Raw genomic sequence first — 24,073 nt, 5'->3', positions numbered from 1 at the left:
CAGGTGAATGCAGTGATAAGGAAAGCTATTAAAACGGCTTTTCACCCTGGGATGAAGTTGAGAAAAAAACCTGTGGTAACACCCGATTTTCCTACTTGTGTGCCCCCCCCCCCTTTTTTTTCCTGTCAAGGACTGTAACTTTCCCACATTGCGTGTGTCAACTGTCATCTTATGACCTCACCAGTCCTTTTCATTAGCAAACTGCCTAGATATCTACATTGCGAAGAACAAATAAATGAAAAGAGCACAAAACACATTGATTTTGTACATTTATTAGCTACAAAGCAACACTGACATTTAAATATGAGGCGCAGGGGTTTCCATTGCGTACACATTCTGGCATGGCAAATGCCCCGCAGTCCTCCAGGCAATAAGTCTCCTGTTAAAGACAAAAACTCTTTTGTTGATAAAACTGCCATTTCACAATCAAGAACACACACAAAGTATCAAGAATATTCAGGGCAAATTCTTTAATCATTGAAGTCGTTGACCCTCCATTTGAGATGAACAGAGAAGTAACAGATTGTCTTCTACTCAGGAGCAACATTACATGAAATATGAAATCCAGGTACCAGTTTCTAGAATAATGTGTATAGAGATTTTTCACATAACCCTCCTCTGCACTGCCTCCCCCAGCCAGTTATCCTGTAGCAGATGCAACCCCCCCCCCCCCCCCAAAAGTGGTCTCGGTCTCTCTCCAAGAAGCAAATCACACAGCTTCTACTTGCTCTTTGGCCCTCCACAGGAGATCATCACAAACGGCCTCACTTCCCCATCTGCCTCTCCTAAGGAAGCATTACACAATGCCTTCTCCCCCTACCCCTTCAAACATAGCCCCTCACCACCACTGATCTTCTCTCCCAACACCCACACAGCGGAGGAAATTTTTTTTTAACTCACTTTGGTGCAAAGAAACATTTCACTCATAAACATCTTTTTTATCTGCAATGTAATCTACAATTTCTTGTGGAGTCATCAGCTTCTCACCATCCGCATCAGGAATTTCAAATCCTGCAGAGAGCACAAGGCCTTTATTAGTCCAGAAATACACAACAGACATTGGATTCCCTGTTAAACATGTTCTTCTCTCAGCCTCAAGTGCTTCCAAATCCAGCACATTAGCTAAAGCAACAATATTCTGAACACATGAAGAGCAGCAAATCCTCACCCAGTACCATAAGAACATAGGACTTCCATCAGGGCTAAAATATAAGAATGCAATATAAGAGCATATGGTCCCCCGTCTTCTTTGCCTGGCTTCATTTCTGCTGAGTACCTCCTCCCCCTCCCCCCAAATATTTCTCTGCAATCAGAAACTCTTTTTTATGTGTTTGTGTTTTATGATTATGTACATTCTTCTTGGAATCCGCCTTGGATAAAGATGGAATAAAAATAAACTAAACTTATCCACACCTGTTTTGAATAATTACTCTCTGCCTCCATGAGAGGCTGTTCCATGAATTCACTACCTTTTCTGTGTGAATTGTGTTCTAATGTTATTCCCGAGTCTGCTTCCCTTAAGGTTCATACCAGGAGCTCCTTTCCACTGAAAAGCTTCTCTTATCTCCCCTCTCCACTAGGGTGCACAGATTTAAATGCCCAAGTCTGCATCACTTGTATTGAGAAATTAGATCTTACCTGATATTTCCATTACTCCTTCCCACTATTCCAGAACCTACAGATCAGTGGTGACCATCAACCAGCAGGTGAAGATAGAGAACTGAAAACTGAGCTGAGACACCTCTCTCTAGGCATCCAATCCAGCGCCTCAGTATTTACGTAGGCAAACCAAGAATAAACTCAGAATAAACAGAACAACATTAAAACAACTCACTAACCTAACATTTACCAAAAAACACAATCTGTTAAATTACAACAATTGCAATGTATTTCTGTATCATTGAAACCACCAAGTTCTTAGCAGTTTACAATAAGTAAAACATCAAGGCATTATGTTGGGAAGAATAATACAAACCCAAATAGTCGACACCAAACTAAAATTTAAACAAATCTCTTTAAAAAATGAGTTTTTACATTTTTCTTAAATTGAGAGTAAGACGACAGAAGTAATATCTAATGAAGACTCTACACTTCAAGTAAGAATACTGGAGCCTCTTCATCTCTATGCAAAAGGACAGAAAGCTCCACAGATTGACTAAGATGAAATGCTGATAACACTTTTGGAAGAAAGGAAGGAACCACGTGCAGGGAGACCCCCGTCTCCAAAAAGTGGACAAAGACCCCGACGACAGCCTGAAGCTCTGAAACTCTACATGACAACGCAACAGCCACTAAGAAAGCTGTCTTCCACGTAAGATATTTCAAAGCCTTCCAGAATGGCTAAAGAGGAGGCTTCTGAAGAGCCCAAAGAACTAAATTAAGGTTCTACTCTAGACACGGTGTACGAAATAAATTGCAAGCAGCCCGCTCCCCGCAAAAAATCGAATGATATCTGAGTGAGCCGCAACAGAGGTCTTCTGTACTTGGCTCCCAACAAGCCCAAGCTGCAACCTGAACTTTTAGAGAACCCAACCCGATTCCTTTGTGAGGGCCTGCATGGAGAAATGCTAAGATATGTGCAATTTGAGCAGAGATGGAAGAAAGTCCGACCTCAGAACACCAGCCCTTTAATGTCCTCCACACCCTCGTATATGCCATGGATGTAGAGCGTTTCCAAGCTTGAAGCAAGGTAGCGATGATCAAATCAAAATAATCTTTTTGTCTTACCTGAGCCTTTTCAATGGTCAAGTCAAAAGAACAAAAGGGTACAGATCCTCCATGAACGCCATACTTTGCTTCAGTAGGCCGTCTACCTGCATGTGATTATGTGTGCTGAGTTGGTGCAGGAAGTCTTCATAAAACACAGCGAGACAAGGAGAAAATAAAAACTAGAACTATAGAAATACTGACTCCTGTTACTTCACAGGGAAGGTAAGGCGAAGAATAATGTCTCTCGTTAGGTTCAGACACAAACTCCACACAGGCCTGTAGCTGACAGGTCACAAGACCACAGTACATACAGCTCTATGCATGGTTTCCCCATTAATAGTCAGCAGGATCCTAATAAAATTAAAGTGAAAGCTTAGCCTACCTTATCCAGGTTCTGGTAGCTTACACACAGGTAGTGGAGACCAACACACCAGGACAACCAGACCATTCCTCTAGCTTTGCTAAGTACTTCCTCATTTTATCCACACCATTCTTTCGGGTCCAAGCAGCACCTGCTGACAAAGTCTGCCTCCACCATGAAGGATCCAGTAATGTGAGCTGTGACAAGTGGAGAAGATTTTTCTTCACACTGAGCAGAAGATTTCAGCATATTATCTACGACAACACCTAGATCTTTTTCTTGAGTGCTGATCCCCCAAGGTAGACCCTAGCATCAGGTAACTATGATTCGGATTATTCTTTCCAATGTGCATCACCTTGCATTTGCCAAATAAGGAGTGGGAACGGGATCAGGCTCTTCGAAACAGACCAAGGAGTTTCGATGTGTACTTAAAAACTTGTATTTCATAGTGGCTCGACACAGTACCATGTTTCTGCATGTGTGCCTGCTTCAGGAGTCTGTACAGATATAAACATAGTACAATGTAAAAAAACAATATAAAAAATTAATAAAAACATTAAATGGTGGTGTGGAATTAATCAACATAGGATCAGAGACAATGAATCATGAACGCCAAAGGTTAAGTGACCTGAATCAGTTCAGTTTAAACAATCGGCTACGTGCCTGATGAGTTAATGTCAACCAAAATGGCGCCCATGTTGCTACGAGCCTACAGCCTTGTATGCTGTCCAAATCGGAGATGCCCAATCTGTCCATCCTCAACTGTTCCATCATGTACATTTTCCAACTCTGCAAGCAGGGAGGGGAGGACTGGAGCCAAACACACAATATTGACTTGAGGTCAAATGTCACTGAATATCTGAGAAAAGAACCAAATCCTCCACTGATGGATTTCCCCTCATTCCATTGTCCAAATAGCAACACTGGGGTGACCTCCACTTTTTGGTTCCACCACCTCGATATAATTTTTATTAAGGAATCCCAAAAGTTATTCACAGACTTGTAATGCCAAAACATGTGCCCAAGATGCGCTCGTTCCCTCCCACATTTTGGGCATCTTCCTTCCCCCCCTCCAAACCCAGCCTGCCTTGCCCGGCTTGGTGAAATAAACAGTCTCATAATGAACTTATACAACGTCTCTTTGAGCAGAATCGAAATAACTTGTTGGAGAATTGACCTAATAGAGTTTTGTAACATGATGCAAGTTACCTCAATTCCCAGATCCAGAGTCCAAGCAGATGCCATTTTCTCTATAGCGAATGTCTGGTGTGTTATCTTGTAAAAATCTGTGGTGGAATGATAAAGGCAATCCCTGTGTTCCCCCCAAGGTAAGGACCTCAGAAAGGACCTCCTGTACATCTTCTGTTAGATCGGTCCATTGCAGAGAATTTACATAATGTTGTAATTGTATACACGCAAAAAGATTGGATTGATTCAGTCCATGTTTTTCTTGGAGTTCATTAAAGGTTTTGATTTTCCCTTCATCCCCCACCTCATTAAACAGATACCTCAGGCCTTTCTCCACCCTTGGAAAAAGTCCCCCCCCCCCCACCCCGAATCACAGGTGGAAATGCTGGGTTTCCAGTGACAGAGAGGAATGGGGTCACCAATGCAGAAAAGCCAAACCTATGACACAACCATCTCCATGTTTTCCTTGCCGCCCGGTACAAAAGGGAACTCCTTAAAGACTCCAGATGGCAGTGATTTGGATTGTTATTATAAACATTCAGCTGAACGTGGTAAAAAAGTGTGTTTGCAAAAAGAGTTATTATTGGTGCAATGTGATTTGTGCAGAAAAATCTGCTAATGTGTACGCTTGAAGTTATAACATACGCTGCGTTAAAAGATGACAAGTACATTTTACCAGTGGCAGCAAACGATGCAACACACATTAAAACTTACTTAAAAAAATATTTATAATGCTTGTGTGAATTCCCATCCTGTAGGTCTTTTACGGCAATGCCCTCTTCCACCAGCAAGACGGTCTTAGTCACTGCTTTAACTAAGAGTCCACCCCGGGAAGTTGCAATTTACCTTTCTGCTCCAGAACCAATGGGTAGAGTTGAGTCATGGCTATTCCTACTGTCACACCTGCATCCGGCGAAACCCATTCTGAGATAGTCAGGTCTTAAATGTCTGGATGCATCAGGAAGGCCTTAGGAGGACCTCTAAGCCCCCTCATGATTGACAAAGATGGCATACCTGATACCAAAGCAGAAGGCTCTTCAATGGAAAGACACTGAACTCCTTTATAAAACCACCTCAGTACATTCAGATCATTTCCCTCCTCTGCTCCTTCAAAGATGGCTCCTCTGAACACACCAAGGCCACATCAGATAAGGAGGGAGAAGCAGAGATAACCTCACCTGCCAACTCCTGGTGGTCTCGCAGCAACTCCAAATATCTCTGCTTCAGTAAATAGGCCTGGTATTAAGAGTAATATAAACTCCGGAAAAAAACAAAGATCCTGATGTAGCTGAATGCTCTGTCGGGCCCTAAGGCTGTGAAATGGCGACTGCGCTCCACGCGTGATCAGACAGAGGCTGTTCCTCACTGCCAGTTGTCCCCAACAAAATGGCACCCGTTCCTGCACTCTCCTGCATCAAACTGTGCATATTTGGAAGCTGCGCCAAATCTGAAGACGTGCTGCCGATGTTTCCTCTGCATCCCAGGGGATTCCTGATGTGCAGACACTGCAACCCCTGACGTAGTCCGGTGGGTCCCAAAGTGCAAATACCGCCTAACTGCCTTTGCAGGAGTCGCCATTCACCCGACAGTCACAAGTGGAGAACAATAAAGTCCCATGCAGTGAGTCCGGATCCCTCCCCTGCACGAAGTAGAATTTGCAAACTACCAAGCAGTTTTGAGTCAAACTTTAGTCAGACTTACCAATGCCAGCTACTCCCCTCAAGCTCACAGTCTCCACAAGTCTTTCCCCAGGTGAGAAAGAATCAAGACTGATACTGATACAGGGGAGAGGTGAGGGAAGAAGTAAATTTGAAGGGCACCACAGACAGGGATCTGAAGACCTCCAGATACGATTCTGTAGACTCAAGCCACCTGCAAAGTTGAACTGGGAACCAGTTGACCAACTGGACCAGGAGCAATCACTCAGAACCAGAGGCTGAAAAGTGTGTCCCATCTACCTGCTGTAGATAGAAAATACTATGGAGCTGGACTGGATGCCAAGAGAGATATGACTGAGCTCAGTTTTCAGTTCCCTTCCTCCACCTGCTGGTTGACAGACACAACTATCCCACAGGCTCTGGAATAGTGGGAAGCTACGTAATGGAAGGAGACATTATTACATCCTCATTTCTACCAGGAAAGTCTCCCTCCCATTCTGACCACTTTCCAGCTGCACAATTTTGTTGCCTTTGGATTATTAGATATCAGCAGAGATCCCTCTCCTGTTTGGTGCACATCAATATATTTCCTCTCAGGTTTTTGCAAGTGTTACATTACTTTACTTTTTTAAGTCAGCTTTTCCACTGAAACTTCTGCTTGTGTTGTCATCCCCACTCCCTCCCACAGCATTTCACCCTCAAACCATTGTAGAGACCAGGCACTTTCTCCACATATACAATCAAAATGTCCCCGACTGAAAGGTGAGACCAGTGTCTTCCCTTAGGCAATGTAGCCATATCTAAGAAAAATTTTAGATGGGCCTCACTAGCTCAACAAAAATGCCTAACAGAGCCAGCAAAGCACATCTCACCTTCATACATCTGTTTAATCAAAAACTCTTGGTTAACCTCTTTATAAAATGTGAAGTACTGCGTCATAATATTTGTTCCCCTTCCCCCCCCCCCAAAAAAAAAAACAACAACTAATTAACGTTTGCATGGACTGATAGAGCAGTCGTTCTAATTTAACAGAAATGAATAGTGAAAAGTTTCTGCCATGAAGCTACTGTGACCAGAACCTGCTCTTGCTGTCTGCACTATAGGGAGCAACAGACCAAGCGATAGGGATGGCGCAATTGGCCTAGCCCTAAGGAAGCCAGGGTTCAAATCCTGCTTCTGATACTGGGCAAGTCACTTTCACTGGTTCACGTACCTACTGTGTTAGGTACTTTGACAGCACTGCTGGCTTTCTTTGACTGGGTGACCAGAGAACTAGATAAACGGCATGAATTGGACGTGCTAAGTTTTCAGCAAACTTTTAATACTGTTCCTCATAGGAGGCTTACATGTGAACTAGGTGCCCTGGAGATAGGTCCCAAGATGGTGGACTGGATCAAAAATTGACCGATGACACAAGTGATTTCTAACTCAAAAACATCAACACCATGGAAACCTGAATGTGGAGTACCACAAGGATCACCGCTCTCACCAACCCTTTTTAACTTAATGATGACACCTTTAGCCAAATCGCTATCCACCCAAGGATTCAACCCATACATCAATGCAGACGATGTCACGATATACATCCCGTTCAAACAAGACATAACCGAAATCACAAACGAAATCATACAAAGCCTCCAAACAATGACCTCATCGGCGGATGCATTCCAACTAAAGCTAAACGCAGAAAAAACACAATGTCTCAGTCTGTCCTCACAGTATAACACAAATAAACCTAATACCATAAACACCCCAGATTATACATTGCCGGTCTCAGATAGCCTGAAAATTCTGGGAGTCACAATTGACCAAAATCTCACACTCGAAGACCATGCGAAAAACACAGCAAAGAAAATGTTCTACTCAATGTGGAAACGTGAAAGAATCAAACCATTCTTCCCAAGGGATGTATTCCGCAGCCTAGTGCAATCAATGGTACTCAGTCATCTAGACTACTGCAATGCCATCTATACTGGATGCAAAGAACAAATCATTAAGAAGCTTCAAACCGCTCAAAACACAGCAGCCAGACTCATATTTGGGAAAGCGAAATACGAAAGTGCCAAACCCCTAAGAGAAAAACTACACTGGCTCCCATTAAAAGAACGAATTGCGTTCACAGTGTGCACCCTGGTCCACAAAATCATTTACGGGGAAGCCCCGACCTACATGTCAGACCATATAGACTTGCCTATGAGGAACGCAAAGAGATCATCACGCACACTCCTCAATCTCCACTATCCTAACTGTAAAGGACAAAAATATAAATCCACATACACGACCAGTTTCTCATACATCTGCACGCAGATATGGAACGCACTACCGAAAGCCATAAAAATAACGCAAGACCTAACCATCTTCCGAAAACTATTGAAAACGGATCTTTTCAAGAAGGCATACAACAAACATTCATCTTAAATACTAAATAACAGCACTATGCAAGATCTATACAAAACCGAAATCTTACTTCATGACTGTATAGCCTCTTTGCTATTAATGACTAAGTACTACCACTTTAAACCTTATGTTATGTTATGCTCCATGTATATCACCATGCATGTTTGCACCTTAACGCAATACCATGTATAATTCTCTTACCCGGAAATGGCAACAGCCATTACGGCAAATGTATGTCAACATGAATGTTGCACCTTAACGCAACACCATTTGTAATTCTGTTACCCGGAAATGGCAACCACCACTACGGCAAATGTAAGCCACACTGAGCCTGCAAAACGGTGGGAAAATGTGGGATACAAATGCTACAAATAAAAGATATAAATAACTAAATACTGGCAGTGGCATAGCTATAGGGGTGCCTTGGGGGCAAGTCCCATTCCAGCCTCAGGCCCACGAACCCTGATGGATACTCAAGTGCCTGTGTTTTAAGCACTATTGGCTGCTCTCCCACTCCCTGCATCGTTGTCCTTCACCGCTCCTTGCACCACTGTGTCCTTCACCGCTGTCCTTCAATTTTCTGGGCAGCTGGCAGCGTCAGCCAGGTAAACACACTGCCTTCGGCAGCCCGGAAGCTTTCCTTCTGCTACAATTTCCTGTCCTGCCACCTAAGTGGGACGCTGCAACAGAGAGAGAACTTCTGGGGCCACCAAAGACAGCGTGTTTCAGGTGCTGCTGGTGGACCAGAAAATTGAAGGACAGCAGTGAAGGAAGCGGTGAAGGACAGTGGTGAAGGGAGCCGAACAGGAGACGTCAAAAAGCTGAAGCCAATTAGGTTGGTCTCCCTTTCCCTCTCCTTCTCACAGTTGTCGGTCGTCCCCGTTCACACAAAACAAAGCAAATCTATGAGCTGCTCTATCCACGCTGTTGTCCTTTATTGTTGATAACACTTTTATTTGATCTCGCTTATATTTTCAAACTTGCTGGCTTTGCAGCATGCAGATGTACGCGGGAAGTATTGAGTAATTAGTTCTACATTGTAAATCATCGTGTCATTTGGAGGGGCTGGTTATAGGGACTGCTTGTATTAATGCAGAGATGTTTTCACCTAGTAAAGGGCCACCAAAACAGACATGTTATGAGAATCAGGTGCTTAACAATCAGACTTACTATTTATAAGTACAATAAAAAACAAAACATTAGGTTGAGAGCTGGGATCATTTATCATCTTTTTTTTCTGTGCCTACATCAAAAGGCAAAGATGGCATGTGGGAAATTGCTCCTTTTCTTTTGTGGATAGCAGTGGTATATTATAAAAATACACTTGCCTTGTTTTATTACTACTAGTTTATAGAGAGGTATTGAATAATGAGGGAAGGGCTTCCTTCATACAGAAGTTCTGTCCAGAGTCAGTCTGAATGTGGCAACATTGTCCAATTCAGCACACTATTAGAAGCAAAGATCATACAAAGTTAATGATGTTCAGTGGAAAATAAATCTGTTGGCTCAGGCTGCTTCCTATGTGAATATTCCATCACTGTTTCATTACTGATACCAAATATTACATATTAAGGGCATCTGCATTAAACTTTGTTTTAATTAGTTTATCAAGTCCTTACATGCATACTGTTTTGCTTTTTAAATCCAAAGGTGAATCCTAAGGGTGATTGAACAATTAGGTATAAACTGTGTTGTTTCTTACTTTGTTTTGAACTGCTTTGGGTTCTACATCTGCTGTCTAGAATTTTGGAAGATGGAAATGAGAAAATAAAAATTAAGCTTTGGATGTACTATGTAGAATGTGTGTATAGATGCCTGTTCTGATGTGTGCATGTTGGCTATGATTCCTGAACATGCAGCATCATTAAAGGATGTTAAAAACTTTGTTAAATGTTTCAGACATATCCATCTATTTGCTCCCATTATATAAATGAATTCTATTAGTCTGTCTCGCTATATTTTCAAATATAAGCCACACTGAACTCGAGTTTCCTTGGGATAATGTGGGATATAAATGTGAAAAAAAAAATCCTTTATCCTCCACCTTTTAAGACACAGTCTATCCAGCTGGATGGTGATGGCACAAGGAAAGCAAGTTTGGTCCAGTGAAATAACCTGTTCCTTAGCTGGGCTCTAGTATTACCATATTGAAAATGCAACCATACCATACCTCTGCGATTGTTTTCCAGTAATACGATGAGACTCATTTTCAAAGCACTTAAATTTCCATAGGTTACTATGGGGCTCATTTCCAAAGCACTTAGACTTACAAAGTCCCATAGGTTGCTACACATCTAAGTGCTTTGAAAATATGCCTCAACTTTGTAAGTCTGTGTTTTGAAAATACAGCTCACTGTTGTCGCACAAGTTTTTAAAATTTTCTTGGGTATCCAGATAATTTACTTGTGGGCAGAAAGTAATCTTGTATTTTGCTCCCTACAGCAGATAATCCCTTTTAATTTGTATTACTCCTCCACTGTACTACTTACAGAGAATGTGCTTTCTCAGTGTTTCCTTTTCTAATTATTCTGTAATTGAAGACTGGTCTGTGTTCTGAGTGACCACGGTAAGAGATTCTGCTGGCATGTAATTTGTGCGTGGATCCACAGGAGTCCGACTTGTCTGGCTTTTCCAATAGGAAGCATATTGCCGTTCTGTATAGTCACTGCTGCCTTTCTAAAGGTAGTGTGACTGATATTTGTATGTTCAGAACTGGTGTTGTTGTTTGCTACATAGGCTCTGAGAAGCTTCTTTGCAAGATTTAGTGTTACTTCACAAAATAATTTGGCAGACAATCCTTTACTTGTCTGCTCTTTCGTAAGGAGAACTCCAGGGACTTGAACTGGTTCATGTCAGCTTCAGAAAGGAGAGAAAGCAGTAGAACCAGAGGAAGGGACAAGATGACTTATTTTATTAATACAGCTTAATAAAGTATTTTATATTTCTTATAAAGTAAAGTTGAGGGATATTTGCCACTGCAGTCATTATTTTCCAGGATACTGTGATGTGTATTGAGAGGTTGACCAGACTCAAGTCTCCTGACTAGGAGAGAAGAGACAGGGGTGATAGGATGTTTAAATACTTGAAAGATGTTAATGAGCAAACAAATCTTTTTAATAGATGGACATGAAATGAAAAGAAGATAAGCTTAACATCAACTCCAGGAAATACTTTTTCACCAAAAGGGTGATGGCTTCCAGGAACACCCTCCTGGTAAAAGTGGATGGGACAAAACAGCGAGAAAACTCAAAATGGGATCCTCTATTTATCCTACACCTATCTGCAAGAGGATGAGATCAAAGGAAAACAAAGGCACAGAGGAGGTAACCCTGCATGTTCTGCAGCAACCCTGATGGGCCGACTGGATGGACCACATCGAACAATCTGGATGCCAGGTCGCCCGAGTGCTTAACATTTGTCGTTAGACCCAAAAAGATGAAGAAAAGGCTTGATGAGACAAGGGATTAGACAGTCGCCAGGGCCAGGTGGCACAGCAGTGACCAGGGCTAAGACCCAGACCTACGATCAACTGCCAAGCTGCAAAAAGCAAGTAAAGTTGGGAGAAGAAATGCTGAAAAATAAGTGCATGAAAATTAGTTAATAGAAAAAAAAAAATGCCAAGTTAAATAAACCTAGACAGAACTTCACCCTGGAGCCTGCATTTTGTACAAACATTTCTGCCTCTGAGCAAGACACAGAATACAAGCAACTTATATTCTGTGCTCTGTAGACTAACTGGGGTCAGACCAAAGGTCCATTAAGTCTAATCCTGTTTCCAACAGTGGCCTATCCAGGTCACAGGCGCTGGCAGTATCCCCCAAAAGTAGCTCAACTCCATGTTACTTACCCCAAGGATAAGCAGCGACTCCTCTATCTTACTAATGTTTATGGACTTTTCCTCCAGGTACTTGCCCAGCCTCTTTTAAACCCAGTTGCACTCACTGCTTTAACCACACAGTAGCTGTAGTGTTAGTTTCAGAGACAGTGTATACACACAACGATAATCACTTCCTGGCAGAATCAGTTCACAAACAGTCGTCAGAGACTGGATGCCCCAGAGACACCAGGATCAGTAATGGGAGAGGGAGTGACAGAGCCCACTGACAGGGGGATAATCACTTTTAGGGAAGCAACAAAAAAACAATTACTACGATTTCCAATATTAAACTGTCACATTAGTGGCAAGAAATGCTTTGAATCGATTTATGTGCTTTGCATGAATGAAGCTAGAGAGAAGCTATGGATTTCAGTTACCAAATTCATCTTCCATAGCCATGATGATCTCCACTTGGTCCAAACTGTCTAATCCAAGATCTTTCATAAAGTGAGACTGAACCGTGAGCTGAAATGAAAGCACAATTGAGAGATGAACAATAAAAACATGAACAAAATCTTAGAAAACAACAACACAAGGCAGATGACATTTCCACTTTTATATAAGACTATAGGCTCCACAAGTCTATTACAACAACCATCTGTTCCGGGGATTTCCTCAGGAGATGATTCCAGGTTTTCAGAATGATACAGGTGCCGAGAGGAAAACTTCACTCACATATCTTACCTGCTAGAAATTGCACTCAAACTTGAGAAAAGGTAAACTTGGGGTTGACTAGGTCATTTTATATTCTTTTTTGTTGTTGTTGTTAAATTATTCCACTCATTTAGCAAACTCAATTTAGACAATAGTGTAGCCTTTTAAGTCTCTGTTAGGGTTTTATATAAATAGTATTTTAGAGTCCAGTTTAATGTTTTCGGTTGCGTTTTACAGTTTAGCGCACAGATTCCAGTTGAGGAAAGTTTCTCTTTAGTGTTTAATTCTCTCCCTCCCACCCAAGGCTGATCTTTGACTTATAAACTCTCCAGCCAATTAGGAGATAGACATTCTAGACTGAAGTAGATTTCTTTTTGCAACAAGTGCTGTGTCTGTTTTGTTTATTTTAGGAATGGGTTTATTTAAATTCTAATTTTATCTTGCTGGGAAAACTGGGGGGTTTTTTCCCCCCTTATCTTAGTAGAGAGGTCTTGGTTTAATGTTCTCTTTAAGGAGCTTCTTTACTTGCTTCAAGATTTCTTTTTTGACCTCCATTTCAAAAACAGAGGTGACCTAAATAATCTCTTTTGAAGTCCCCACAGTTCTGAAGGTTAGATCTTACACAAAAGAAGGCAGCTAAGGAAAAGTTACAGACTTTGGTAGAGCTTTTTCTGTTTTCTTTCTACAGGTGCAAATACTTCTGCGATTGCAGTATGGCTGAGAAACATGTCAGCAAAACTGTTGTCTCAGTTACAGCTTCCACATCTGTACAGACAGAAAATGTGATCCCATGAGATGGGCTGTGCAAGATGCCTTCAACCTGAGTCCCTCATGAAAGAAGTGAAAGAACAGAGAGGAGGTGGCGAGGTTCAGAAGCGTCTGTGAAAACGAGTAGCACTCCCTCCTCCCTCCAGCGCCGCATTCAAAATGGTGATGCACTGGACGGGACTTTCTCTACCATAAAAGGGTTGTTTCACATGCTCGTGGGCTCCGATTACAGAGGCAGGAGCAAACGTGGGAGCTAGTATGGTGCTAATACCCTCTAGCGCCCGTGTTTGCTTCTGATCATAGGCCCCTAAGGGAGCGATAGGGAAGAGTATATGGCATGGATGGGCAGACCGGAAAGGCTGTATGATCTTTATCTGCCTACATTTCAGTCTGTGTATTCAATAATTACATAAAATGCACCAGAATCCACACCTGCAGTAAGCAGGACAGGGAGCTGATTTGAAACAAGAAAGTGGATGGGATGCTGGGTTGAACACATACATATAATCAACAGCTCACTCCAAGGTGGCCAAACAGTAAGGAAAAGCAGCATTGTGCTGAGAAAGACATTACTGCAGGCAATTATTTCAGACAGAGAACTTTACTGTTAAAGCGAACAAACTTACAAACTGCAAATATTATTTTCTAATAGTGAAGGGGAATCCAGCTACCTTTAAGGGTATGTTGCTACCCAAGTGTTTTTATAAGTATTGCCAGAATGTGTACTTCCCGACTGACCCTGCAATCTGTAGCCTGACCTTGCTTTATCAGCCAGGGAGCTGGCTTCCTCTCGCTGTCAACTCAGTCAACTATTTCCTACATTTAATTAGATCTCAAACTGCAAACACCAGAATGTTGCTTAGTTTTCTGCTATTTCAACTTGCTTAACCCTAGAAGGGCCAGTGTGTATGATGAGTTGTGTACATTTTAAAGAACTTTTTTCATGACTTTGTGCTATTCCATATTTCATAATTATTTGCTAGGTGGCACCTGTTGCTTGCTTCAACACCGAGTCCCATGAGGTCAAAAGTGACCCCAATAATCTACTCCAGGAGGAGTTCTGCACAAATAAAATTGAAAATTCTACACATTATTTGCAATTTTCTTGTGCAGAATTTCCCCATTATAAGGGCTGGCATCTCCCTCTAGGCATGAAATATCCTCTACCACAGCAGTTTCCCATGCACCTTCCTACAGACTTCCACCCCGTTCCCATGATGCATGCACGAACACAAACACCCCTACACCTCATCCACCTTTTCCAGTCCGCTCCCTGCACACAAACACCAGCCAACTTTTTTCCAGTCACACCCTCATGCTCCAGGCATCTCACACCCTCTCCGTCCCGGGATCAACTATTCAGTGCCCTGAATGCCTTTTTCATTTCGTTGCCCTGAATCCAGAATGGCAAGCAAAGACAAAGCACGAGAGGAGGCAAAGAAACGGTGAAACTGACCAGAGTGCCAGAAACCCCTATACCAGGGGTAGGCAACTCCGGTCCTGGAAAGCCACAGGCAGGTCAGGTTTTCAGGATATCCACAATGAATATGCATGAGATAGATTTCCATACCATGGAAGCAGTGCTTGCAAATCTATCTCCTGCATATTCATTGTGGATATCCTGAAAACCTGACCTGCCTGCGGCTCTTGAGGACCGGAGTTGCCTACCCCTGCCCTATACCAATGACGGTAGCAGTCAAGGAAGCAACTCACTGTTTCCTCTGCCCAAAGCAGAAAGACAAAAAGTCCAGCACTTCTGGTAGGAAATGTGAACAACCTGAATGCAGAGATCACTCACTGCAAAGGCATGTACGCACCAGCTGCAGCCAGAATCAGTATACAATCCTTTTTGTTTTTTCTACTGGTAAGTGTTCTAATGCACTTAAACGCCACTATTGGACATTTTTACAGTAATGAAGTTTAAATTTACAAATTGTTAAGTATGTCAAACATATAAACAGGATGGAGATGGTGAGGTTGCAAAAGAGACCGTAGTAGATCAGGTGTCCTTAAATAAAAATAAAAATCAGACAAAAGATTGCAAATTAATACTGTCAAGTACTAGGCATCATGTAAATAGCAACAACAAACATACTTTGAAATGTCTATATGTGAATGCCAGGAGCCTAAGAAATCGTTTACTTACTATTAATTTGATAGAAAAGAACTGCAAAAACATTCATACCCATATTAAAAAGTATATAGACAATAGACAACCATCCATGATAAAAATAAGATGGGAGAGTTAGAATATACTGCACTAAATGAAAAATTAGATATAATAGGCATCTCTGAGACCTGGTGGAAGGAGGATAACCAGTGGAACACTGTCACACCGGGGTACAAATTATATCGAAGTGATAGGATGGATCAAATTGGTGGAGGGGCAGTGTATATTAACGAGAGCCTTGAATCAAATAGATTGAAAATTCTGCAGGAAACAAAACACTTCTTGGAATCACTGTGGATTGAAATTCCATGTGTAAAGGGCAAAAGGATAGTGATAGGAGTGTACTACCGTCCGCCTGGCCAGGATGAACAAAAGGATGCAGAAATGTTAAAGGAAATTAGGGACGCAAACAAACTGGGCAACACAATAATAATGGGTGATTTCAATTACCCCAATATTGACTGGGTAAACGTAACATCGGGGCACGCTAGGGAGGCAAATTCCTTGATGAAATCAAGGACAGCTTATGGAGCAGCTGGTACTGGAGCCGACGAGAGAAGGAAAAATTCTAGACCTAGTCCTTAGTGGAGCGCATGATCTGGTGCAGGAGGTAATGGTGCTGGGGCCACTTGATAACAGTGATCTTAATATGATTGGATTTGATATTAGCTTTGAAGTAAGTATACACAGGAAATCAAATACATTAGCGTTTAACTTTAAAAAAGGAGACTATGATAAAATGAGAAGAACGGTGAAAAGAAAACTTAGAGTAGCGACTACGAGGGTCAAAAATTTACATCAGGCGTGGATGCCGTTCAAAAACACCATCCTGGAAGCCCAGGCCAATATTCCGCGTATTAAAAAAGGAGGACGGAACACCAAACGACAGCCAGTGTCGTTAAAAAGTGAAGTGAAGGGCTGCAATTGCGTGTATTGTATAATTTTTGAAGTGTTGAATAAAAATCTTAAAATAAAAAAAAATAAAAAAAAAGTGAGGTGAAGGAAGCTATTAGAGCTAAAACAAAATCCTTCAGAAAATGGAAGAAGGAACCGACTGAAAGTAATAAGAAACAGCATAAGGAATGTCAAGTCAAATGCAAAGCGCTGATAAGGAAGGCTAAGATGGACTTTGAAAAAAAGGTTGAGTTGGAGGCCAAAACACATAGTAAAATTTTTTTTAGGTATATTAAAAGCAGGAAGCTGGCAAAGAATCGGCTGGACCGCTAGATGACGGTGGAGTAAAAGGGGTGATCAGGGAAGACAAAGCCGTAGCGGAGAGATTAAATGAATTCTTTGCTTCGGTCTTCACCGAGGAAGATTTGGGTGGGATACCGGTGCTGGAAATGGTATTCGAAGCTGACGAGTCGGAGAAACTTAATAAATTCTCTGTAAACCTGGAGGATGTAATGGGGCAGTTCTACAAACTGAAGAGTAGCAAATCTCCTGGACCGGATGGTATTCATCCCAGAGTATTATTATTAGCATTTGTATAGCGCTACCAGATGCACGCAGTGCTGAATACCTGACACAGAGAGACAGTCCCTGCTCAATAGAGCTTACAATCTAAAAATACAGACAGACAAGACAATTAAGGGCAAGGGAAGTACTTGGTGAGAAGGAACAAGGAGAGGGCAATTGAGTAGTGGCTAGGAGCCAAAAGCAGTGGTGAAAAGGTGGGTACTGATAGAACTGAAAGATGAGCTTGCAGAGCTATTGTTAGAAATATGTAATCTATCCGTAAAATCGAGCGTGGTAAGATTGGAGGGTGGCCAATGTAACGCAGATTTTTAAAAAAGGTTCCAGAGGAGATCTGGGAAATTATAGACCGGTGAGTCTAACGTCGGTGCCGGCCAAAATGGTAGAGACTATTATTAAGAACAAAATTACAAAGCATATCCAAAAGCATGGATTAATGAGACAAAGTCAACATGGATTTAGTGAAGGGAAATCTTGCCTCACCAATCTACTACATTTCTTTGAAGGGGTGAACAAACATGTGGATAAAGGTGAGCTGGTTGATATTGTGTATCTGGATTTTCAGAAGGCGTTTGACAAAGTACTTCATGAAAGACTCCAGAGGAAATTGGGGAGTCATGGGATAGGAGGTAGTGTTCTATTGTGGATTAAAAACTGGTTAAAAGAAAGAAAACAGAGAGTAGGATTAAATGGTCAGTATTCTGAATAGAGAAGGGTAGTTAGTGGGGTTCCCCAGGGCTCTGTGCTGGGACCGCTGCTTTTTAACATATTTATAAATGACCTAGAGATGAGAGTAACTAGTGAGGTAATTAAATTTGCTGATGACACAAAGTTATTCAAAGTTGTTAAATCGCGGGAGGATTGTGAAAAATTACAAGAGTACCTTAAGACTGGGCATCTAAATGGCAGATGACGTTTAATATGAGCAACTGCAAATTGATGCATGTGGGAAAGAGGAACTCGAATTATAGCTGTCATGCAAGGTTCCACGTTAGGAGTCACGGACCAAGAAAGGGATCTAGGTGTCGTCGTTGATGATATGCTGAAACCTTCTGCTCAGTGTGCTGCTGTGGCTAAGAAAGCAAATAGAATGTTAGGTATTATTAGGAAAGGAATGAAAAACAAAAATGAGGATGTTATAATGCCTTTGTATCGCTCCATGGTGCGACCGCACCTTGAGTATTGTGTTCAATTCTGGTTGCTGCATCTCAAAAAAGATATAGTGGAATTAGAAAAGGTGCAGACAAGGGTGACGAAAATGATAAAGGGGATGGGACGACTTCCTTATGAGGAAAGGCTAAAGTGGCTAGGGCTCTTCAGCTTGGAGAAAAGGCGGCTGAGGGGAGATATGATAGAGGTCTATAAAATGATGAGTGGAGTTGAACGGTTAGACGTGAAGCGTCTGTTCACACTTTCCAAAAATACTAGGACTAGGGGGCATGCGATGAAGCTACAATGTAGTAAATTTAAAACGAATCAGAGAAAATGTTTCTTCACTCAACGTGTAATTAAACTCTGGAATTCGTTGCCAGAGAATGTGGTAAAGGCGGTTAGCTTAGCGGAGTTTTAAAAAGGTTTGGACGGCTTCCTAAAGGAAAAGTCCATAGACCGTTACTGAATGGACTTGGGGAAAATCCACTATTTCTGGGATAAGCAGTTTAAAATGTTTTGTACTTTTTTGGGTTCTTGCCAGGTATTTGCGACCTGGATTGGCCACTGTTGGAAACAGGATGCTGGGCTTGATGGACCTTTGGTCTTTCCCAGTATGACAATACTTATGTACTAAGGCTAGTGTACCTTCTGGATAAATGACTGTTTTCTCTCTCACTGCAGATCTTAGCTATTTTTCTTATTTAAAGGTATTAAACATTCCACAATCTGGAATAGAGTATTTCTGTGTTAGCCCTGTGTTAAATAAAGTTGCATTCAGTGAAAGAACTTTGAGTGCTTGCTGAAAGCAAGAAGACTTGGCTCTTCAGTCAGGCCTGTTAGCTCTGGTCCAAAAGAATTTTATTGTTCATCTAGTATGGAAGAGGAGGCGAACTAACAACTACTTATTATACTGACAGCTGATTACAGGATGTATTGTCTCTGACAATTAAAAAAATGGTATCACCTTATTTTCTCTCTCTCTTTTTATTTCTATTTATTACTTTTAAAGTGACTAATGCAGCTAACAAACTACTTTATCCAGGAGGGATCAATGGAATAGAGGTTATGCATCTCCTCATTAGGATCAGACACAAGCAAGAAATACAATATATTTTTATTGTGATGGTTTTGAGAATGGCTATTTCATGCTGGTGGACTGGTGATAAGAGTTGATTTTTACTTTTTGTATGTCATGGTGAGGGTTTCTATTAAACGTCACTGCTGTCCTGTTTGGGACCATCTTGCTTTGATGAACCTGTTGATATAAGTGACTAATAAATAATTTCCACAGTACAAGTAATTATTGGCTTAAATGCTTCAAATTCCTACCTTTTCTGGATTAATCTTATCATAGAGCTTCAAGACATACAGGACACGCTCACTAATGCTTCCCAGGGTCAGAGGTGGCAAATCTGCATAATGCCGACATGACTGTACAAAGGGACTAAACACCTAAAACCAAGAGAACAGGGCAGTCAAACATCCAAGATTTATCCTTCAGCATATGCGCTTCACATGATCTGCTTTAATTTTAACAAGAACAAAACTCTACTACATGTCAACAGTTTCTTCTTTCACAGAAAATTGATGGCCGACTAGAACAGTAAGGCCTCTAGTCTACCCAGTGAGCTTCCTGGTACAATGGCTGGGATCCCAGTCAATCTCTAGTTCTCCCTTTCCTAATATGGACCTTGCTGAATTCTGTTACTGCTCTTACCATCACCACTGGGGAGCCCCCCCCCCCTCCAAGGACTACTAATCAGACAGCCCCTTTCAAGTTTCATATTATGAACCCCTTCTACATGGCGTATTATCAAGGCTTGGCAATATTGGTGTAAAAGGTAAAACCAGCCTGTGGTTGGAATGCCTTCTGATACTTGTTTGCAAGGAGGAAATTTCTGCTTCAATTTTACAGAATGTTTTGTCTCTCGAAAGGCAATTCCCCCCTCCCCATTTTATTTAGCATCTATCTTTGTCCTTTTAGCCTCATTACATTGCATGTTTTTGGGCTACAATGAAACTGAAAACGTAATGTTTCCAAATCCACCTGGTTTTATCAAGGTGGTTAATAAATCTTACTGATATTTTCAACTAGATAAAGATAAATAAAACTGTCTTAACCTTGTTTTGACAGGGGCTCGCCAACATAGTAAAAATGATATTGTGAGCTCTCAATGTTTTCCAAATTGGTTCGGTCTTCTTGTAATCCATAATGTGTCCTGTGAGCTAATTTTGCACAGGTGATATAAATGATCCTCACTTCTATTCCAGAGTATGACAGATTATCTCACTCTCAGATTCACTACTGACGCCTCACTTCTATTCCAGGGCATGACAGAGATTATTTCACTCCTACTGCCTGCCTGAACACTGGCACTGTTCCAAACACAGCTTCCTCCTGGAGCTCTTAAAGTGTTAATATACACAAACATTACCATAAAGGTAGCAATGCATGAATCTCATCTTTACCTGCAGGGATACAGTTAATGAAGAAAAACAAATTAACTATAATGAAGTTCAGTGGTCTCGCTCCTGTTCCAGTGGGTCCCTCTGATAGGACCACTTGGTTTTTCATCTCTTAGGATTGCCTTCTTTAAAGTAGTAATCAGGATCTCTGCACTGGTACTGAGACTCAGAGTGAGAGAAAGGGCTCAGAAGGTGTGACACATTCACAGTAAGAACACTTGCAAAGAAAAAAGGAGATCACCAATTGAGAGGCACCAAATGGGCATGGCACACTCTTGAGTGACAGAAGGGGGCTGAAAGAGGAAGAGAGCTCCTTCTCTCACTTATTAGAATTGTGTCATGCTTAAGGAGCAAGAAAGTTACAGAGCCTTCGAATGAGTGACAAATTCCTAACGAGTCAAAGAAGCAGCTAAGACACTGTGAGAGCACTTTCAAATGAATGTGATACGCTCTTTAAGACCGATGAAGGGGCTCAGACTAGCTGAAAGACCCTCCAAATGACATACTCCTGACGAGTGAAAGGGTTCAGGGAGTGCGAGATTAGTGTGACACACTCCTGACAAGTGAAAGGGTTCCGAGAGTGCGCGATGAGCGTGACACACTCCTGATGAGTGAAAGGGTTCCAAGAGTGCAAGATGAGCATGACACACTCCTGACGAGTGAAAGGGTTCAGTGTGAGATGAGTGCAAGACACTCTTGAGTGAAAGGGTTCAGTGTGAGATGAGTGCAAGACATTCTTGAGAGAAAGGGTTCAGAGTGAGAGATTAGTGTGACACACTCCTGACGAGTGAAAGGGTTCAGAGAGTGTGAGATGAGTGTGACACACTCCTGACGAGTGAAAGGGTTGAGAGTCGAGATGAGTGTGACACACTCCTGACAAGTGAAAGGGTTGAGTGCGCGAGATGAGTGTGACACACTCCTGACAAGTGAAAGAGTTGAGTGCGCGAGATGAGTGTGACACACTCCTGAGGAGTGAAACGGTTTAGAGAGTGTGAGATGAATGTGACACACTCCTGACGAGTGAAAGGGTTTAAAGAGTGTGAGATGAATGTGACCCACTCCTGAGCAGTGAAAGGGTTGAGAGTGCGAGATGAGTGTGACACACTCCTGTCAAGTGAAAGGGTTCAGAGTGTGAGATGAATGTGACACACTCCTGATGAGTGAAAGGGTTCAGAGAGTGCGAGTGTGACACACTCCTGACAAGTGAAAGAGTTCAGTATGAGATGAGTGCGAGACACTCCTGAGTGAAAGGGTTCAGAGAGTGCAAGTTAAGTGTGACACACTCCTGACGAGTGAAAGGGTTCAGTGTGAGATGAGTGCGAGACACTCTTGAGTGAAAGGGTTCAGAGAATGCGAGATGAGTGTGACACACTCCTGACGAGTGAAAGGGTTCAGTGTGAGATGAGTGCGAGACACTCGAGTGAAAGGGTTCAGAGAGTGCGAGATGAGTGTGACACACTCCTGACGAGTGAAAGGGTTCAGTGTGAGATGAGTGCGAGACACTCTTGAGTGAAAGGGTTCAGAGAGTGCGAGATGAGTGTGACACACTCCTGACGAGTGAAAGGGTTCAGTGTGAGATGAGTGCGAGACACTCGAGTGAAAGGGTTCAGAGAGTGCAAGATGAGTGTGACACACTCCTGATGAGTGAAAGGGTTCAGTGTGAGATGAGTGTGAGACACTCTTGAGTGAACAGGTTCAGAGAGTGCGAGACATTCTTTGAGTGGAAGGGTTCAGAGAGTGCGAGACGAGTGTGACATACTCCTGACGAGTGAAAGGGTTCAGTGTGAGATGAGTGCGAGACACTCTTGAATGAAAGGGTTCAGAGAGTACGGGATGGGTGCGACACACTCCTGACGAGTGAAAGGGTTCCGAGAGTGCGAGATGAATGAAAGGGTTCAGTGTGAGATGAGTGTGAGACACTCTTGAGTGAAAAGGTTCAGAGAGTGCGAGACATTCTTTGAGTGAAAGGGTTCAGAGAGTGCGAGATGAATGTGACACACTGCTGATGAGTGAAAGGGTTCAGAGAGTGCAAGAGTTCTACAGTCTGCGCCCTGAAAATGGCAAGGCCAAATGTCAAGGTCAGGTATACACATGAAGTAGCACATATGAGTTTATCTTGTTGGGCAGACTGGATGGACCGTACAGGTCTTTCTCTGCCGTCATCTACTATGTTAAACTCCAGACCAGCGAAAGGGTTGAAAGTGAGTGAAATGAGTTTGACACCCAGTGAGGGAAAGTCTAAGAGTTGCCAACTGGATGTAGATTTGCCCTCCTGGGTTGATCCAGTCCTGGATTTACCACAATGCATGCTGGGACTTGTAGCCTTGCTTTTCTTTGGGAATCCTTGGGGGGGGGGAATAAGAACCACAAGTCCCTACATGCAATGGGGCAAGCCCAGGTCTGGATCAGCGATTAAGACCCCCCCCCCCCCCGAAATACCGCGCTCCCCCCCAGTAGGGACAGACTTTACCTGCTGGAAGCGAAGCGGGGCAGCAACAGAGCAGGAGGTGAGAGCAGCGGAGGCCGAATGGCCGAGCCTGGACGTAGCTGTAACAGCCCGAAGCCCCGATAGCGCCAGGCGGCCACAACCTGAAAGGACACGAGACGCCATGACACTAATTACCCACAATGCCCCACGCCAAGGTCGCGACAAAAGAGCGGCGGCGGCTAGAGCGTCGCAACAAGAAAAGCAGAGGCGCGCTCCGGGGCTACACAGCTGCTAGTGCGCTGCAGCGCCCCCTACAGTTACAATGCGGACCACACAGGAGATGCCGTACAAATCGCTCATGAATTGCTGTAAACTCACTTCCTCCTCCCTTTGTATTGTACCGGGGGGGGAGGGGGATAAATGCTGCTATCCAACATTTAAATCCGCTAAATATTACACACTTTTAGGTGCAACTATAGGATCCAAGTTTTCAAAATTGATACAGGTACTCAACAAAATTGCCTTTTCTTAGGCAAAGTGACGGAATTGCTGCAAATATTGGGGGTGTTCAAGCACCCACAGAGTTGGCACCTTTGGGTGCAACTACTGTTAGCACCACGACAGCTTCCTTCCCTCTGTATAACCTCCTGCAGAGGGATCCTGCTGACTGTCCTTTGTCTTGCTCCTCAACCTCAGTGCTCATAAATGTTGAGGGTACATCAAGCCCAGTATCTCGTTTTCAACAGTGGCCAAAAACAATATACAAGAC

At 42.6% G+C, this 24,073-nt stretch overlaps 1 protein-coding gene across 1 annotated transcript; it reads right to left on the bottom strand.

The window, feature by feature from the left end:
* Positions 1-256: 256 nt before the first annotated feature.
* Positions 257-23,524, bottom strand: NDUFAB1 (NADH:ubiquinone oxidoreductase subunit AB1). The gene is made up of 5 exons (XM_030211151.1): positions 23,347-23,524; positions 19,740-19,862; positions 12,568-12,655; positions 901-1,011; positions 257-379 (listed from the first exon to the last, which is right to left on the bottom strand). Exons 1-4 carry the CDS (start codon positions 23,485-23,487, stop codon positions 920-922), a joined length of 444 nt encoding a protein of 147 aa, XP_030067011.1. The 5' UTR covers positions 23,488-23,524; the 3' UTR covers positions 257-379; positions 901-919.
* Between the last annotated feature and the right edge of the window lie 549 nt (positions 23,525-24,073).

Source organism: Microcaecilia unicolor, chromosome 8 (assembly GCF_901765095.1).
Source record: "Microcaecilia unicolor chromosome 8, aMicUni1.1, whole genome shotgun sequence".
NCBI classification, from domain to species: domain Eukaryota; kingdom Metazoa; phylum Chordata; class Amphibia; order Gymnophiona; family Siphonopidae; genus Microcaecilia; species Microcaecilia unicolor.
Note: the sequence above shows the minus strand (reverse complement) of the source record. Positions and strands in the feature narration are given on the sequence as shown.